The sequence below is a fragment of the Indicator indicator genome, chromosome 30 (genome assembly GCF_027791375.1).
Source record: "Indicator indicator isolate 239-I01 chromosome 30, UM_Iind_1.1, whole genome shotgun sequence".
In the NCBI taxonomy this organism is placed as follows: Eukaryota; Metazoa; Chordata; class Aves; order Piciformes; family Indicatoridae; genus Indicator; species Indicator indicator.
The window spans coordinates 3,101,806-3,122,075 of record NC_072039.1 but is presented as its reverse complement, the minus strand read 5'-3'; the positions used below and the strand labels follow the sequence as shown (position 1 = coordinate 3,122,075).

The 20,270-nt window shown below is 37.4% G+C and overlaps 1 protein-coding gene across 1 annotated transcript in view; it reads left to right on the top strand.

The window, feature by feature from the left end:
• Positions 1-20,270, top strand: part of BRIP1 (BRCA1 interacting helicase 1) — a 105,262-nt gene that overhangs the window by 1,690 nt on the left and 83,302 nt on the right. Inside the window, exons 4-13 of the mRNA XM_054394355.1 lie at positions 248-375; positions 1,260-1,394; positions 6,429-6,722; positions 7,197-7,418; positions 7,905-8,104; positions 10,804-10,936; positions 11,546-11,697; positions 12,236-12,407; positions 12,513-12,650; positions 12,996-13,157. Of these exons, the coding sequence (XP_054250330.1) occupies positions 248-375; positions 1,260-1,394; positions 6,429-6,722; positions 7,197-7,418; positions 7,905-8,104; positions 10,804-10,936; positions 11,546-11,697; positions 12,236-12,407; positions 12,513-12,650; positions 12,996-13,157 (1,736 nt within the window). The remainder of the gene's footprint in view (positions 1-247; positions 376-1,259; positions 1,395-6,428; positions 6,723-7,196; positions 7,419-7,904; positions 8,105-10,803; positions 10,937-11,545; positions 11,698-12,235; positions 12,408-12,512; positions 12,651-12,995; positions 13,158-20,270) is intronic.

Below are 20,270 nucleotides of genomic sequence, written 5' to 3'. Positions count from 1 at the left end.
TCTGGAAGTAAAATACTTAGCTAGTGATGTCATTTTTTTTGGTTTTGCCTTCAGTTCAGGGACCATCTTTTGCCATTATCATGATTCTGCCTTGAGGAAAATCTATATGGGAATGGTGGTTAAAGGATCTGGAAATGTCTGATGTTGTTTCTTCCATCGCATGTATTTATAGTCAGTTGTATTTTTTAAATGTTTCCCTTATTTAATGCATTCCTATTAGTGGACATCCTTTTGTTTTTTATTACAGAATGTAAGGAAAAAGAAACACTAGCTTCAAAGTTATCTGCCAAGAAAAGGTCATCTCTGTGTGACCAAGAGAATGATGATTTTCAAGTAGACAGAAAAAGGATTCGTCCTCTAGAAACTGAGCAGCAGGTGAGCAAAGTTTATTGGCAGGGAAATAACCCAGGTGTAGCTCAACCAAACTGTCAAATACCAGTCAACATTTCATAGAAGGGCATAGAGAACAGGTGTCATGTCACAGTTGTAGCTTAGATTGACAGGGTTTTGTTTGTTTTATTGTGACCTGTTAAAAAGGAGTTCATTGTTGCACTGAGTTGTTCATAATACCATGTGCTAAATCACATCTTGCTTATTAAGACACTTAGGATCCCCAAAATATATTTATTCCCAGCTGACCTGTAATATTAAAGTCTGAGATGCTAGAGTCAAAAGTGCTCTTACAGTCATGTATTAGAAATACAAATAATACTGTGGATGTGTCAGAGTTCTGCTCTGTGTTCTGTCAAACTTCCTTATCTCTGGCCTAATGTGGAGTGTGATATTTCTGTGCTGATTTCGTTTGTGTCATCACCAGTATCACACGACTCAGTGCTCCTGTTCATATGTGCTCTGTAAGCAGCTTTTGCATTGCTTTAGAGTATTGCTCAGATGGTTGCTCTTGTTAAAGGTTTTTTTTTAGATCAATGTGACATGAATTTTTTCTTGTTTTAGTTATGGAAGTTTTCTTCTTATATCTTTCTAGTATTTTGTAACAGTGGAAAATTAGGGAAGAATTAGAGAAGGAAAGCTCAGCAATAATAACACATTTTTTGTTGTTGCTGTTACTGAATTTTGTAATTAAAACATTTTAGCTTTTCCCAAATGACTTGTGTGGCTTAGATTTGGTTAAACTTAACAAATATTTGCTGTGTCACCGAAAAACTCAGTGGAGAAGTTGAAGCAAAGTCTCTGACTGCTGGTGTGAGTACATAGCTCTGTCCAATGCATTTGATCACAGAACTCTTTTTCCCCAACAGATTAGAAAACGTCATTGCTTAGCAAAAGGAGTGCAGCTAGTTGATGCTTTAGAAGTTCATAATCAGAGAAAAAATGGAGAGCTGGTTGTTCACCCTGAAAAAAGCCTGAAAACCTCTGCTTTTTCTCCCCAAACAGTAAGTAATTATGTAGTATCTTTTACATTGGAACTGTTTGTTCAAGAGCAATTAAAAATCCCAAGAATAAACAAACCAAACAAACCAATCAGAAAGAGATTGTACCTGAAATGCAGTTTTGGAAAGCTCTGTAGATTTTCAAGAGGGTTTGAAATGCTTTGTGCCACTGAGCTGCAGCTGGTAGTTTGAAATCCAAACGCCAGCAGAGTGTGCTGTTGATTTTCTAATAAAAAGGCCTTCCTTCCTTGACTGGAAAATTTGCTTTGGTACTTCGGTGTGGGTATCTGAAAAATGTGCTGAGAACTTTTAGTATAGATTGACAAAGTGCTAAATAATAGTGAGTCAGAGCTTGAGTAGTTGAGCTATATGTGTGTGAGAATGTGCTGTGCATGGCTCTGGCTTTGCAGACAGCAGAGTATACTGTTCAGAGTTTAAACAAAACCTTATTTACTGTATCTTTAGAAAGAAGTAACCTAGGAAGAAATAAAAGTGTTCATTTCTGTTGAAGTTTCTTTTTAAGAATGAAAAACTAAGCTCTCATTTTCCTGTGATGAACTTTTACATTAGCAGACAAAGAAATTGTCTGGTACCAAGAAACAACTGGAGGAAGTAAGGCCTTATTTATCATTAGTAGTTCTGCAGCTTAACTACATTAAGACAGCTTAGGCTGTAAGGAAACCATTAAAAATGCTTTTCCAGTGTAGCACATGAAATAAAGTCAGTTGAGGTTTTGTGTAACACTTATCATAATGGACTATGTGTTTAGGGTGATAAAATAATACAATTAAAATATTTTCCTGATCAGTGAGATAACTCTGCAATTAATGAAGTTGTGTTTTGCTCTGTTCAGTCCTATGCTTAAAGAAAATTTAGTTCCTTGTGAAGTCTTTCTTTTATAGACCAAGAGAGAGAAGGGGTTGGTGGTTGTAGGAGCCATGAGAGGTGCTGCCCAGTGTAGATCCAATGGGTGAGGATCTGCTCTCCAAGGTGGCTACCTGTGCTTAGCTACTTTCAGTCCAGAGCCTGGGAATCCATTTCTGTCGTTCTGCTGTTAATTCCTGCAAGAGAGGGCAGTTCTGGTGTGAGTTTAGATGAGAAATTATACCCTTAGGGTATTCTCTTGATTACTTCTGTCACAGCATACGGTCTGAGAAACTGGGGCAGCTGGGTTAAGGAATCCCCATTTATACTAGGTAAAAAAAGTAAACAGTAAATGGAGAGTAGTGTAACAAACACTTGGGGTATCAAAAACCAACTGTGAAAAGAATCTGTCTTAATGTGCTAGCCCATTGCAGTTTAACATATTGCTTACAACCCTCACAATAGAGTTTGAGTGACTTCTGTTACACATTCCAGGAGACTGGCAGCCTGTTACAATCAGGGTCTGGACTCCAGAACGGGCTAATTTACCACGATGGGATGAAGAAAGTTGTGGATTTGTATTACATGCTCTCACCTGACACCGTATCTGATCCTTTTCCTGCTGATTGACATTTTGAATGAGCTCTTTGAAGCAAGTTCCAGCTTAATTAAAACGTTTGCTTGGTTAGCAGTGATCTGTGAAAGCCTGTGATAAATATTGAACCGGGTTCACCTGCTGGTTACTGAGAGAGGATAAACAGCTGCTTTGTGTGCTTGAATGAAGAGGCTGCAGCAGCAGCAGAATACTGTGCTTTTGAGAGCTCATAAAGGAATAGCTGAAAAGCTCTGCTAATGCCACTGCTGATATCTTACTAGATTGTGCTTGTGTGATATTTCACACAAGAGGTATTCACTGCGGTATCATTCGGATGCCTTTGTAACTGGGAAATGTAGATGAAGATATGAAGAACTCCTCTTACCTCTTTGTGTTTCAAAGATCATAGCCTCAGTGTTTGTTTAGCTCTTTTACACGTAGGACAGGTTGGTGGACTTGATTATTCCTTTTTTAATCGGACTTCCACGTTTTTGCTGTATAAATATTGATGTGATAGACTGTTTTATCTGCCCCATGACAGAGGTGAAAACAAGCTGGATTAGCCTAGGGTCCATATAGCCTGGTATCTGATCTCTCCAGCATCTATTACTGGATGTTTCTGATTAAATACTGCAGAAAATAGAGAAGTATCTTTTTTTCCCCTCTTCCAAATGAAAATCTCTATCCCAGCTGAAAACAGGTTTAGTTCTGAAGCCAGAAGGTATTATGAAATAGTTTTGTCTTCATTATTTCTACTCAACCTCCCTGCAATTCTTTCATAAATAAATTGAAACATTTTCTAAGTTTATTGTAGAACATCTCTGTGTTGTGAGTCTAAAAACTTGTACTTTGAGGCAACACTGCTGTGGAAACTGCCACACAGGAGTTATCTCTGTTCAGCTGCAGAGGGTTCCTTTCCCTTTTGCTGTAGCAATGGGAGATTAACACCACGTCACAGTTTGCTGCGTGATACCGACAGTAAATTCATGGATTCATAGAATGGTTTGGGTTGGAAGGGACCTTGAAGTTCATCCAGTTTCAACCCCTCTGCCATGGGCAGGGACACCTTCCACTAGAACTTGCTCTTTGCTTACTGTGGGCAGATCTTCCTTTTCCCACTCTCCACCTGTATCTTCTGGAGCTTGGGAGATACAGCTGGAGTCCTTGCCAGTGAACACTGAGACAAAGTAATTGTTGAGCACCTCAGCCTTCTCTGTATCTGTTGTGACCATGTCTCCATTCTCCTTTTGGAGAAGCCCCACATCTTCTCTAGCTGCCTGAAGAAATTCTTCATATTCCACTTTGTGTCCCTAGCCAAGTTTAATTCTATGTGCACTCCCTGGGGGTGATTTTGATAGAATTACAGAACCAAAACCAATTTGGTTTTAATAAAATTTAAGCTGGCCAAACCATTTTCTAAAGCCTGATGAAGAATTCAAGTGCAAATTGACACACTCAAATCATGTGCAAGTAACCTGCAGAATTCAACTTTTAAACCATTTTCTTCAAGTTTCTCTATCATAAAGGGCCTTCTTAAAAGCTTTTATTTATGTATTTATTTATCTGGGGGATAATGGTGCCTGTGGCTTTCAGAAATGTTATGACTCCACAGGCAGTTTTATACTCTTAGTGCTTCCTATAAAATCAGTCTGAGTTTATGAGTTTCTCCATGTTGATTTAAAAAAAAAAAAAAGAAAACCAACAAAAAGTTTTCATAGTTAGAGGTGCATTTAAAAACTGGAATAGTGGCTTAAGTGCTTCTTAAAGCCAGAGTTATACCAACTTCAAACCTTTTAAAGAAAATCTTTTAAGGTCACCTGTAAAATACTTTAATTTATTAGCCTTTCACATAAGAACACTTTTAATTATTTTCATAAAATAGAAATATATATATAAAAAATCATAGCAGATCCTGCTGTTCATGTTTATGTATATATTTTTGAACTGCATTTTCCTTTGCACAATAACTACATTTGTCTCAATATTTTCCTACTGCTTTCATTTGGCATTAGCGGTGAAGTATTAGTGGAGTGCTGTCATCTTGGAATTCTCTGTCTTCTTTTTACCTCTGAAAACACAATCTGACTTCAATCAAAATTAAAAGATCAACCTGTTCTTAAAGGCCCTCCACTGTCACTACTTCAGTTCTATTAGCTGTTAGCATGGAAATGTGGTTTTTGTTATTTTAAAGAGCAAAACAGAGTGGAGATGATAGAAATATCAAGGTACAGTTTGCATTGCAGTTTTCTGTGTGAGTCCAGCCCAGGGTATTGCCACATATGTAACATATACCATATGTCAGCTGTTTCCTGCTTTGCTGTTGACAAGAGCCCCATTCATAACTCTTCTTTTTATCCTTTCAGTGAATAAGTAATTATTCAATATAGAAGGCAGGATATTTGGAACTGGCTATTTAATGTGGCAGCACACCGTAATGAAATCTGCTGTTACTGGCAACCTGAGAGGGGAATGTAACAATTCCAGCATGGGTGTAACTTTAGCTGCTTTGAGGGCCTGTTTATTTGGCACATCAGTGAAGCTTTTATCCCAGTGAGTGACAGCTCCAGACGGGTTACATTTAGATGCCTTCTCTCATGTATTGTAATACGTAATGGCGGACAAGGCTGAGTGGGACCAAGGGTAACACGAACTTGCTTCTCCTCAGAGCGGAGGCTGAAAGACAGCTTGAGCCCCAGGACTGTGGTGTAACACACAGCATGACTTAGCATTTGTTTATAATGGCTAATCTTACTGATTACAGCGAAAAGGCAGGGAGGAGTACCATGTAGTTACTTGCACTCTCACCTGAAAACTAAATACAAACAATTTTACACTAGAAGAATTACTTTGTATGGGAAGTGGCCATGGTTACTCCTGAGTTGTTTGCTGTGTGTCTTGTCACACTAATTATTACAATTTCATGCCTGTTGTTCCAGTGCTTCAGATTATGAAAGATGATTGTTCTTAGGAAGAAAAAAAAATGTCTTTTTACAAATGTCTCACAGGATTAGGTACTGGTTAGAATTATTTCCTAGGAGTTTTTTATTCTCATAGTTTCTAGATGGCCTAGACTCTAATGGGATGGCAAACATTTTTTCTGATGAAGTCTACATGCTGTAGTCTGTTTTATCTGCAAACAGATTTCGTTATTCTGCCTAGATTTCTTCTGCTTGCTTTAAGGAAAAACGTTCTCAATATTTTTAGATGTCCAGTCCCAAAGTTTCCTCACTGAAATCATTGGACGCTTGTCCTTCCTTATACTAAAGCTAAAACGTGAGCTGTTTATTTGCTCTATTCACCTGTGTAAATACTCCACTGGAATAATAATTCTTTCTATGATTGGGTTACAATAAAGTTGTACCTAGCGATTGCTAGAAGCTGAGGATTTTCAGGTGTGAGGACATAGTGTGCGTGTTTTAACATTTTGAAACCTTTTGCAGGTTGACAGGGCAGCCTGGTCATGAACAGCCTGTCTCAAGCTGCCCTAGAGAGCAGTTTCTAAGCAGACCCCATGCAGATTTAGCATGTCCATCTTACAGTGGAATTTTATTAATTTTTTTTAAATTTTGTTTTTGCAGTCTTCTGGCCCTTGCACTGAGTGTTCTTGCTCTTCTGGAAAAGAAACTGATAAAGATATTGGTAGCACAAAGAAGAAGGAAAATGGAGAGAGGTCATTTGTGCCCAAAATATTTTTTGGCACACGAACGCACAAGCAAATATCCCAAATTACCAGAGAACTGAAGAGAACAGCATATTCCACTGTCTCCATGACAATTCTTTCCAGCAGGGATTATACCTGTATTCATCCAACAGTGTCTAGCAGTGGCAGTAACAGGAATGAAATGTGTGTTGAATTGCTGGAAGGAAAACATGTGAGTAATTTGGTTTATAAAATGAATGTTGATTTAAAGACAGGAAAATGAAAGGGAGTTAAAGAGTTAGAATGAATTATGAGAATTTTACTTTATTTTATGCTGATTAAATATCTCTTGGTATTCTTAATTGTTAGAACATGTTGATCATGGTATCAATGCTGAAAAAATTCTGATGGTAGGAAGAATCTTTCTGACTGCTGGGCTAACATTCTTAGTAAGACTAACATTATCTTTAGTTTTGTATATGAAGAAGAAAGAATTGTTGTTTAGTGCTGCACGTTACAGGAACATGGATTTATCTGTTTTCTTTCTGATGTGATGTGTTTTTCATTTTTGTCTGACACAGAAAAGAGCTGTTAGAAATGTTTCTAGGAGGTAAGTCAAATGCTTGTAACAGCTTGGAGGGTCTAACCTTACTTGTTTCTCCTTATTTTTCATAACCACTAACTCTCTGTGCTTATTTGCTTTTAGGGCAAGTCCTGTCTTTATTATCATGGTGCTCATAAACTCGGTGAACACCATGCTCTACAGTCTGCACATCGGGTGTATCAAGCCTGGGACATTGAAGATCTAGTGAGCCTGGGAAAGAAGCTTCGTGCCTGTCCATATTTTGCAGCCAGAGAACTGATGGTGGGCGCAGATATTGTGTTTTGTCCTTACAACTATCTCCTCGACCCACAGATACGAGAGAGCGTAAGTACACTCGGAACAGATTGTAACAACTGAACTTAGAGGGAAGTTAAAAACGTAATATTCAGTGGCTACAGTCAACCAAAATCCCATTTATATCTGAAATATTGTCTTCAAAACTTCGGCTTTAAAGATTTTTTTTCCTCTCTTTTTTCCTTTTTTTCCTTTTATTTCCTGTGCGAATGTTCCTGTATTCCATGTCATGCTTCCACTGATCTCATACTCCAGCTGATCAGTCACATGTAGGTTTTTTTTCAATCAATGGAAAAGAAACATTTGCAAGCTTCACAATTGCTTAGTTTATGAAGGCTGTAATAAATTCACATTTATCCAGGCTGAGATAAGGTTACAGAAACTGGACAAAAAAGCTGAAAGCTTTGTGTTGCTTGCACTGCGATGTAGAATATGAACTTAGCAGGATCCTGTTAGATGCTGTTTCTCATTAATGTCTTTCACTCTATTTTACTAGATAATAATTTTCTTTTTTAGATGGATATTAACCTAAAAGACCAAGTAGTCATTTTAGATGAAGCCCATAACATTGAGGATTGTGCTCGGGAGTCAGTGAGCTACAGTGTTACAGAGAGTCAGTTAAGAGCTGCTCGAGAAGAGCTGGATTTCATGGTCAATAACAACATCAGACAGAAGGATCATGAGCCCTTACGGGCTGTGTGCTGCTCTTTAACAAAGTAAGGCAACTTTTTTCATTCTGTTATGTTAATCGCTATTTTAAAAAATTATTCTGATTCCTTTTGCTGATGCAATTTACTGCTTACTGCATGAGGTAAAACACATCAGAGGTATACTTCAAACTGTGCAGCTACCTGATTTTTGTTCATTTGAGGAATCCAGAGAGTGTTGAGCTATTTGAGTTGAGTGTAGGGGAAAAGGTAGTAAGAGCTAAAAAGAAGGTAAACCCCAGAAACTGCATAGACTGATTTGGAAAGGGAAAATCTGAGCAGAAATTGAGGATCACGAGAGGAGATGGAACAGAGCAATTGGGGTCAGAAGCTCAGGAAGGAGGAAAACAAATAAGAGGCTAAGGGCAAAATTATTTTGCAGGGGGTAGAAACAAAAGAGAGTTGAAACCATGTCAGAAGAGTCTGTCACTCCCAGAGAATTTGGAATTCAGCTGTGTAAGTCTCAATTTTTAAACCTTTCTTTTGAGGTATCTAGAGACCAAAAGAGTTTGGAAAGGCACTGCTAAAGAAACCTTGAACAGCAAAGTCAGCACAAGAAAAGTGACTAATGATACAAGGGGCTTGGAAGGGAACTGAACTCTTAATTCAGTGCCTGTCAGATCATCATTTTGTTGCATTAGTAGGTGGTGAAATAGACTTGGGAGGACACTACAGCAAGTAGTTGACTGTTTTCCCTGTCCTCTCTTAGTTCTGAGAGTTGATGTTCTTGTCACAGAGACAAGTGACTTTTTCTTTTTTGCAGCAGCTGATTCTCCTACCTTGGATATTTCAAATGTTATGGTTAAGTAAAAGATGAGAACAGCATAGCTGAAGATTTGATTGCCTCAAGCTTTTTAACCTTATCAGAAAAACTAAGGTTGATTGTCTTGGCAAATCTGCCAACAGCAAGAAAAGCAGTTGTTGGGAAGGAAAGTAGTGGGTGTAAATGGCCAGTAATTGGTAAAATGCTGCTGCATAGTGACATGGCATTGCCAAATGCATGGCTAAGGAGAAAAATCCTATTTCAGTTATAAAGATCCTGTGCCCTCATTCCAGAAAGCACTTAGGCATGGGCTCAGTGCCACAGAGGTGCTAAGATGGCCTTTCTAAGGAATTTGAAGATACAGGGATAGAGGTGTGCTGGCAAACTTCTGAGATGCAGATTTACCTGGGCAAATGACTGAGTTCAGTGGAGAAGCTGTGTCAACTGTGGGATTTTCTGGTAGGGAGGAAAGGAACAAAGCTACCTTCAGGAATTGAAGGCATGTGTGTAACATTTGGTCCATCTTCAGCTGAAAATAGTGCATGCGCTAATTTTTACTTCAAATCCTTAGCTATCGTTCTGGCAGCCAATATAATTTTATTTATGCTTACTGCTTTACTCTAAAATTAAATGAACAGGTATTTCAAGTAAGTGTTTTAATGTTAGATGTAAACAGACAAAATTTCTTCTAGCATTTGCTTTTCTGGTGATATTTTAGTATTAGAAAGTTGATGTGTTAAGTTTTTATTTGCATTTACAGCATTACCATTTCAAAGGTATGTGATGGTGTTTGAAGTTCAGAACAGGGAAACAGAAGTTTTACATTTCTTGAAATGTTTTATCCATCATAAGTCTGTTTTATTTATGTCTTAGTGGCCTTTTCCTAGTTTTAGTTCCAGGGCTTTTTGATGTTACATTTGAGGAAATGGGGCAGAGTACTACACTGGTGAAGTTCTGCTTGTGTTAGTGATCATCATTCCTTTGTAAGATAAAGCAAAGTAGAGCCAAAGAAGTGATTGTCGTGGCAGTATTTATGGGGGTTTATTTGCATTTAACCTCTCAAAAGGAAAGGGTTTTTTTTATTTGTCCCATTGATCAGATTATTTGCAGTGACAGGACAGGAAATCTGGAACTGAATCAGTCACTTGAGTTGATAATGATTAGCTGATTTTACAGATCAATATTTGGAGGGGTTGTAGAAATGACATCTGTCTTTCTGATGCCTCCTGCTGGCTGATGGAGCAGACAGCTTCGGCATTTCCTGAGAGGGAGGAAGCCTGCTTGCTTGTCTAGACAGAGGGCAGGTCCTGTCATACTGCAAGGATGATGGAGGACACATTCAGCTAGAAAGATTTTCGCTCTGCCACAAATAAGATGCTCTGCCTATTTTGATTTTGGTTTTAGAAAGTCCTGTCACATTTTGCATTGTCAGTACAATTCCACCTCTTCTGAAATTGTAGCAGAGTTATGAATACCTGTAGGTAGATTAAGATACACAGTTTTTATTGCCCTGCCTTCCCTTACTGTGTACAAATATTAAAAGTATTCATTCCATGCCTCAAGATTTGTTCTTAATAGGAAAGCCTGCAGTTGACAGGGGTGAGAAACCAACTTGTGGGAGTAAAAGTACAGCAGAAATCCCTCTGAAGTGAGCCTGACTTGTTATATCATAAGAACAATTTATATTTGAATCCTTTATTGTAAAGATATTCTATGATGATAAAATGTAAATGTATAAGGACAAATTTTCCTCTCACTTGAATGAGCTGCATCAAGAGCAGCTGCATAGAAGTTAGTTCAGCAGTGAAAACCTGGCATGAGGAAAAGCAGAATCTCTCCACTTAGATCTAGTAAAATATTTCTCATCACCATAGAAGTCTGGTGCAGTGAGACTTCATTTGTACCTGCAAAGCTGAAATTAAATCTGATTTCTCTCTTTTTACAGCTGGTTACAGGAGAGCTCCAGTCAACTGGTAGAAAGAGGGTATGAAACTGCCTGTAAGGTTTGGGGTGGAAAAGAAATGCTCAACCATTTGTACAAGATGGGAATAACTGGCATTACTTTTCCCATTTTACAGGTAATGTTGTGTGCTGTTAGAAACAAGCAGCAGAATGCATACTATTGCTGTTAAACACCTTCAAGTGTCCATAAGTTAAATTCTAACACATCTTTTAATTTATTGCAACAATGAAAACCTGTCTGAAAATGATACCTGATGAAAACCAGGAGTGATCCACTTGAGCTACTGGAATTTGTGGAGAATCAATGGTTAAAAGGATATGGTTGATCATGTGCGATGATTTAAATTGAACTGTTGAGTCAGTGATAGTTTTGTCTGTTCTATCCATCTGCATTTTTATTGACTGCTGAAATGTATTTACTCCCCTGTGTGATCTGGTATAGGTGATCCTGCTCTGGCAGGGGGGTTGGACTAGATGATCTTTCAGTATCCCTTTTAGACCTTAACATTCTGTGATTCTATTTTCAGATTTATCCCTCCTTTCTGTATAAGTCAAGGATGTTAAAAACACTGTTTTTCCTTTCCAATTCTGTATTCAGTCTGTCTTTATTGGTACTTTAGGTGAGCTTTGAAAACCATGTGCTGATAATCTTGTGTCTGTTTTAGCTTTGTTTTTGAGAAGATCTTTAGAGTGCTCTTCATGTGGAATTTGTTTGCCTCTTACAGAAACATCTTACTACTGTCCTGCAAAAAGAAGAAAAAGTCTCAGTGTTTGGTAAAGAGGAACTTATTGAGATCCCAGTTGTGAGCTCTGCCACTCAAATTGTGCTGAAGGGGTTATTCATGGTTTTTTTCTGTCTTTTTAAAGATAAAAGCAGGTCAGTGCAAACCCAGCCTGAGCCGCGCAGTGGTGGGAAATCCAGCTGCTTGCCAAACTGCCTCTCATTTGTGAACACCTCAGTTACGGTGTCTGGCTTCTGAGCAAAATTAACATTGCAGAAAGTTTTGGAAAATCTGTTAGTGGAGAGATTTTAAATACTAGCAAACTTTTTGTTTTTTCATTCATAAATGAATTCAAATGTTGAAGAGATTTATTTGGAAGTTAGATGTAATTTTTTGTGATGTGTTGCCTGGTTAAGTATGCATGGGTTTTGTTTTTCTGCATAGCACTTATTGTTTGACTGGCTTGATGTCCTGACTGCTAATGCCAGCAGTTACTAAACATTTCTGATGTAAACCTTATTTTTAAGTGTTAATGACTGCAAAGTTTCACTGTTTAATCTGCAAGTATAAAACCATTTCTTATACTTGAATTGTAAATCCGTTGTAGTGATGCCGTCATTGCTTTGTCTGAGCTTAATGCTGATAGTTTTTTTAATTTGTACTTTTTATTGCTATTTCTGTGTCTCTGTACAGGTATGCAGATGACTACAGAGTTGCTCTACAACAAACATACACTTGGATGAACGAAAACCAAGCTGATGTTTCAGATACAAGTGCCTTCTTTACACGGCCCAGGCATAAGAGGGGTTTGCGGCAGAAGACCATTGTCCACATGCTGAATTTTTGGTGCTTGAATCCTGCTGTGGTAAGCTGAGTGTGAAGCTGAAGGCATGAAGTGATAAATACATACAAGATCTTAAAGTGATTGAACTGGTTTTCTGATTTCCTTTTTTTTTTTCCTCCAACCTAGGCTTTTTCAAACTTAAGTGATGTTAGAACAATTGTTCTGACCTCTGGCACGCTCTCTCCAATGGATTCGTTTGCTTCAGAGCTTGGTGTGACGTTTTCTATTCAGCTGGAGGCAAATCATGTTATTCGGAACTCACAGGTGAACTTTGGTGGGGGTGTTTCCTCTCCTGTGGTGTCATGCTGGCCATTGTAAAAGAAACAATAAAATAAAAATGATGATAAACTCATTCTGTAAATAAAAGGAAATGTACAGAACATACTTGGATTAGTGCAGATTTTTAAACATGTGGTTTTGGTAACAGGCAACTTACATCACTTACTGCACTTTCTCTTTTTGTGTTTAAGTAGTGGAATTAGTTTGTTTAGAAATACCTCAAATATTTCATTCATGTTAAAATGTCATTATTTAACCTAGTGTAATTTTGTACAGTTTGTGTCACCCATTGTACATTAAATTCTTTTTTTTTTATGCAAACTGTGCCAGATTTGGGTTGGCACCATTGGAGCAGGCCCTAACGGACGGAAGTTGTGTGCCACCTTCCAGCACACAGAGACCTTTGAATTCCAAGATGAGGTGGGAGCACTTCTGCTTTCGGTCTGTCAAAAAGTGGGCCAAGGAATTTTGTGCTTTTTGCCATCCTATAAGGTAAGGAAATCTTAATTCATATTCTTCATCTGAAACCACACCTGCTCTGTATGAAAATGAACAGTGTGATCTTTAGCTTTATGCATCGACATGTATAAATGTTCATCAAATAGATGCATTGTAACAACACCATGATTATTTTATATTGTAATTGCTTAGAGCTCACATTGGCTGGCATTTTCAGTTATTTGTTTTCCACAGGTGTCTGCATCTTAGCTCTTGAGTACATTTGTTTCAATTAATTTTGTCAAAACAAGAAAGATAGACTGATCTGCATTGTTTCTTGAATTGTTTCCCTGGATGTTTTATAATTATATTAAAAAATATAATTAGCAAATCTCCTCTATGGAAGCTCATGAAAAGAAACTTTCTGTGTGTAGCTCAGCAGTAAGAATGCCCTTGCATGTGCTTTGTATGCTATTTGAATGCAGTATTCATCTAGGTAATTTCTTCTACCCTTCTTTCTTGTTCCATTTCACTGCATTGGAGAATCTGGTGTATTTTTCTTGAGCTAGGGCATTGGCTGAAAGGAATCAAATTTCTCCATTTCAAACTGTTGCAATATCTAATTTCACTGACAACAGATATCCGATTATGGTTAATCTGCAACTCACTGTAGTTCTTCTTGCTCCTCTGTGAGTTTTTACTGTTTATAGTCAGCTCTGAAGAACATGACTATAAACCTGCAATAGAATTCTGTACTTCCTGCCCAGTTTTCTTGCAGTGCTTGCAAGAGTGTGAATTTTTTTGCATTTTAAAGCATTATTTATAATTTTAAAAAGAAGCAAACCAAAAACCTCTCTGGGGGAAAAGCCTAACAACAACCAAATAAACTAAAAAAAAAAAAAAAGAAGAAAAAGACGTAAAGGTTTCAGACCATTTTCCTCATTTCTAAGCTCTCTTAACAGAGAATATGTTTTTAATGAAATAAAACCTATTTTTTCTTTATTACACAATCTTTGTGTTAGTTTTATTATTGAACTGAAGAAGCTGCAAAGCAAGAGTGTTTGTTTTTCTTTGCTGGGTGTAAGATTTGCAGCCATCAGTGCAGTTGCTGACAGTAACCATTAGGTGACCACATTAGACCAGGTAATGCACAGTCACAGATTACTGCCTAGAAATTCACCGAACCTGGCTCACAAGACAATACACTTGTATGCAGAGTTCATGATCTGAAAAGGAATTTTGCACTCAATTAATTTCAGAATGTAAATGGAAGCATCTTTAAGTTTTCAGTAGCAGCATTGTTCGTTCACTGAAGTGCACGGTGTGAAGAGTTTGTGAGCTTGTCTTGAACAGTTTGTGATAGCTTATCTTACTTACACAGATCTGGCACCTTCTGTAAGTTTTTATGAGCACAGCAATCTGGGCTGAACCTCCAGAGAGACTGTAATGACATTTAGTGAAGAAGGACAGAGACTGCTGGACAGCTCTGTACCCTTCCCCCTCTGGCTGCCCTTATGTTTTACTGAAAGGTCATCTGGCTAAACACTTTGAGTGGTGTTTTTTCTTTGTGGGAACACTTCCATGATCCTAACAAAAGTATTGATAAATATAAATTGCAGACAATTGAAGGATGATATTTTAAAATCATATTGCCAATATTTTTCTACGGATGCCCTTTTTCATTCTACTTCTTCCATTTCAGTTGCGTTGCCTTTAAGTCTGAGGTTAATATGTTGAAAGTACAGAATAATGTAAGCATAAGCATGTTAGTACAGGGAAAACAAGGTATTTTTCTTTCATCATCATACAGAATATTGCTTACTTGCTCATTTGCATTTCAAAACTGATTTTCAGAGATTTTCTTGGGGAAATTGGAGCATCTCTTTAAAAAACTGCAGGCCATCTGGTCCTGTACCTCACTAAAGGAACTATTAGGAGTTAAGCAGATTTTTTGAGGGCTCAACCTGTTTTATAAATTGGAGTTTCAACTTTGCAATAAGTGAAAAATAAAGTCCTTTTAAATTTCTGAAAGGCCGAGGGCAATGCCCCGAATTTTGTGTACCATCTGTCCAGGTAATTTAAGGGAGCTTGAATTTATACACAAACATTGCATTTCAGTTTGGGTACACTCCCAGTTGCACTTTTCAGTGTAACATTCCCTTTCAGCTGTAGGAATTTGTGGCTCAGCAATGATGTCCTTTGCTCTGCACCTCTGACAGAAGCTCTGCTTCATGGATGGCTCTCTTTTAGTACCTCACTTGCAGCACCTTAATCGCAGCACTCATGCTGAACGTTTTTATCTGTTTGCTTGAAAACCTTTGACAATAACCCCTATTAATTTTGCATTGTAAATGAAGTTGATTTTATTTTTTTCTGGAAATTATTAATTTACTTCAGGTAGCAAATTTTTACTTTCCTTGTTTATATATAGGGAAAGTGCTGTAGACAGAAGTAGCATCTTACTGCACTTTCATTTCCACTCACTTGGAATTTCATAGACTTGTTCACTTAATAAAATATTGGTATGTGGGGTATTTTTTTGTTATAAGAATGGTAAGTCAACACTTTTTGGCCTCAGACTATGAGAATAGAAAAAGTGGAGGGTCTAACACCTGCTACAGGGAGCAAAAGTTGAAAACCCTACCTGACATAATTTGTGATAAGCCATGTTGGGACCTTCCAGCTAGCACCCAGGTAGGGTTCTTTTACTGCTTCTCTTGTTATTCAGAAGTAAAACTAAAAATATAATTTGAAATTCCCAGTCTGTAATTTAAGGGGCTTTTATGAGGAATATTTATTCCTCTGTATTTTTATCTGGAATTTTAGGTTGCTCTGTATACAGTAAAGAAGTAATCTAACAAAACTTGGTGGGACTGTTGACCCCTGTATTCATGGTAGAGCTGAAGAAACAAACTTAGTGACTTGGTTCAGACTTCAGGAATGGAGAACAGAAAAAATCTCTCTCACTCACTGGGAAGATACCAATCTACTAGAAAGTTTCCATGTGCAAATAAACAGAGGGCAAATATAATTTCTAAATGTCACCACACTAATCATAAAATGACAAGACTGGATACTGCTTATAGAACATCTGAGAGGAATGTTGTAAATATCAGCAGAGTAGGCTGCTGTAAGAGCTAGAATTCGAGTTCTGTACTCCTTCCAGTGCTAATGTGTGCAAAAAGCATCCATTAATGGCTTGCATTTTCTCTATTAGCATTTCTTCGGGTAGGTTATTTCCTGGGAGATTCTAGATTTCTGTGAAGAAGATATCTACTGCCAGGAAGAGGCAGTAGTCACTTTAGATTTTGCTCTGCAGTGCCCCTTACAAGAAGTATTTATAGTCTGTAGAATGTCATTCAGCTGATTTGTAAAGAACTTCAGGTCTCCAACGTTGTCAGCCTGCATCCTTTTCTAATAATCAGTCTCAGAAAATACTTTGTCAGGCTGAGAAGGTGCTTTCTAAAGACCTTGTTATCTAATGTATGAATTACTGTTGCTGCAAAAAAAAAATCTTCATTAAAGATAATTCACTTGTTACCTTGCTCTGTGCCATGCTGACCTCTGTTGTTTTTTTAATCAAAGCAGCTGCTGCAGAAATTGATCAGTGCAGTTCTGTGGGACAGGTCTGCCAGATCTTGTGTAATTTGGAAATACTAATTACAATGTAAGTAGGGGGGAAAAAAGCCATAGTAAAGAAACTTCCCTTTATCTTAATCAAGTATTCAAATACACATATTTAGCACTGTGGAGTGACTGTTTAAAATATACCTATGGCAAATATGTGAGATTAACAATGCAAGGCAGGAAAATGCATGGATGAGGAGAAAACAATGCATCAGATACATATCTCCACATGTGATAAGTGTCTGTTATGAACTGCTGTGATGCCATGTTTCATGAATGAGATAACAATCCAACATACCAGAGTTTACTGCCATTATTGGAGTTTTGACACACTGTCTTTTTTAACCATAAGCTTGATTTTTAACATTTACTAAATTGTAAACCTAGGTCACTTTTAGGGCTACTAAAACTGGTGATACTAGGCAGCAAAAATGCATTTATGTTAAAATCAGTAGCAACTCCAGCAGAAAACACTCCATAAAAGAGAATATCAGAAGGTGAAAAGATTACTCAGAAATCTAAGATGCTTTTAAACAAGATTAAGATAAGGACCATTAGGGTTCATGTTGCCGACCTGTCTGCATTAAGATATATCTTGCCTGGTGCCTGCATCTTAGATGATTCATTCAATATGTGTCATATCAAAGTCAGGGTATCCAGCAAGGAGAATAATGCTAATGCTTATAAATTTTAGTGATAATCCATCATGATGAATTAACTGACCTTTCTTTCATAGCTTTTTTTTTTTTTTTTTTTTTTTTTTTACAAAGGAAGCCTTGGAAAATAATATTAATGTTGGTTTGGGTGGGTTTTGTTCACCGAGGCATTGTTTGTTAATTTGTGTCTGGTAATTGTTGAGCTGTAACTTGGAAGGAGAATTTGTAAAACAACATAGTTGCTTAAAAAAAAAAAAAAAAGGTTTGAAAGGCTGTTTTTAACAGTTAAACTTATGAACTGGTATTTTTCCTTGAGAATACAAGATTTGTTTTCTACTTTATTCTTTTTCTTCTACACCTTGAAGGTGTAGCATTCCCCATTGATCCAGATTACCAGATTTCCTTTACACAGCTTTAGTTTTTGAAGTCAAATAGAAGTTTTACTCAGTAGCTGCACAGTGTTGCTGTGTATTTTGCATTACGCTGTGTCAAACAGTTTTGTAGAGGGGAAAGAAATGAAGATAATTTCAAGAAATACTAGCCATAAAAGAGAAGAATAGAAACTGCTTTGTTGTCTGTCACATGAACCTCTTAGAAGTGGCTGAATGAACTAAATCTACACTTGAAAAATTATTTGCTGTGCTCTCTCTGAAGGATTTGTGTCCAAATATCTGTAAAACAGACAGTTTTGTTCATGCTCCTTGTGTTATTGTTTTGAAATGCAGGTGGCAGTTGGAGGTTTACAGCTATATGGATTTTTACTCTGAGTAGTTAATTACCAAAGTAGTGAAGATAATGGAAATGAAGCAGTATTTTGAAGTGTTTCTTCTGTTGCATTAACCCTGATTCTCTTTGTATCTAATAATTTCCAACAAACGAATCTGTTTAGGATACTTTAGTGGAGCATAATGAAACAGTAGCAAGACCTTGTTACAACTAAACACTATCTGCTGGAAAACTGTTGAACTTGGCTGTAGCTTTGGTGGCATCAATTCCAGGGGTTGTTCAAGAGTAACTAACAAATACTGTAATGGAACAAAGGTGGTCTAAAGCATTTGTTTCCTAGAGCACTTTTCTTGTGGATGACCTTTTTTTCAGACTGACTTATTTCTGGTAAACTTGGTTGGTATATCCTAGAGCAGGTTCTCATGCAGCTTGATTTAAGGGGTGCTTTTGAGTTTTGTTCCTCTTTGGGGACAAGAACAACAGAACAAAAGAAAAGAGGGAACAGGCATTACAAAGCTGGTGGAAATCAATGTTCCATTATTGATGTATCATTTCTGTAACTAAGGGTACAATTTAAAAGCAAGCAAAACCATGAGAAAATAATTTTTGGGTCAGTTTAGCACAGAAGCTCTTGAACTTGAGGCATAAAGGTAAATATTTGTGGTATGGTCAGCTCTAACATGAGTTAGTTGTTACTTTTTCATATATGCATGTCACCAGTTTTGTGTGTGATAAATCTGAGACTATGCAATTAATACATCTGGCAGTCTCAGTCCCACATTAATGAACAAATTACCCCTCGCCATAAATTGGCATTGCCATGCACTAAGTTAGGAAGGTGTAACTACTAGTGTGTGGATACAGACCAATTAATGCTGTTTCCCCTGAGAAATTTGGGATAAGGTTACAATTCAACAGAAATAGTGATTTTGTCACTTGAAAAAAAAAAGAAAGTGCTGAATTTTACATCTCAGTATCTATTATCTCATTATTCTAAGAGCTGCTAGTTTAGAGCTCATCTGTCAAACTCATTCCATGTTCCTGTTTTCTTGGCTGTGCCTATTTTCTTCAGTGAGGGCAGGACTGGGTGACAGCAAATCCATTTGGCCTGAAACACCTCTGTTTGTTGTCTTGGCTCCCTTTCCGTGTTTAAAGTATCAACCAAAGTTGTGGTGAAGCTGCAGACAAGACTGTTTGCTGTTCTGTTAACAAACAATTCTTGACAGGATTACACAACTTTAGGCAAGTAGATCTTAATATTAATTAACTGTGAGCAGTGTAGAGCATGGCAATAGATCTAACATGGGTTATTTCCAAACAGAATGAGACCCCTCAGGTTCAGGCTAGGTGGTTATTTGGAATAAACAGGAGGGACCTCAGTTTAACCTCTAACTGGTGTATTTGTCTGCCATTGCACAGCGGTGTGTCTGCACTGGATGTGAGACCAAGTCCTTGAATCCAGTCTCCTGGCCTGGACATAAATGTGCCACCCTATACATATATATGAGGGAGGGATACAGTTTCAGTATTAATTCTGAATGTCTGGCTCTTCTTAGTTTAAGGCAGACCCCTTTTCTGATTGAGATTTGTGTCAGGTTGGTAGAATATTTTTTGTGTGTGTGTGTGTGTGTTAAGAAGTCTGTGTCAGAGTGGCAGAAAATGAATTGTTCCTGAAAAAAATTGTTCCTGAAAAAAAAGAACAGAATAATTTCATTTCTACAACTTCCCTGAAACACAGTTTTGTAAATAAATTATAAGAAACCCATTTTTTTTCTGCCATTAATAGTAATAAAAAAACAACCAACACTGCCTTCAGACAACTTTTACTTATTTAATAAATTACTTCAATAAATTTACCAAAGATGGTAGTCTGTTTAGCCAGGCCTATTAAAAGCATTAAGATTTGAGCACTGGCTGTTAAAATGAGTAAATGGCAATATCACAAAGTTAAACAAATGCCAAAAAACATTTTCCAGAGTACTGGGATTGTAACAATACCATTAATGAGGGCAAAGAGGTTTTAATGCAATTTGCACATTCTAAAGTTTCAAAAAGAAGTTTTGAGTTAGTACATTATTAATGTTCTGAACATCTGGAACTATGTAAGAGCCACAGACATTGAGCAAGTGCAGGGTTTCCCCACTTGGTCTGATGCTGA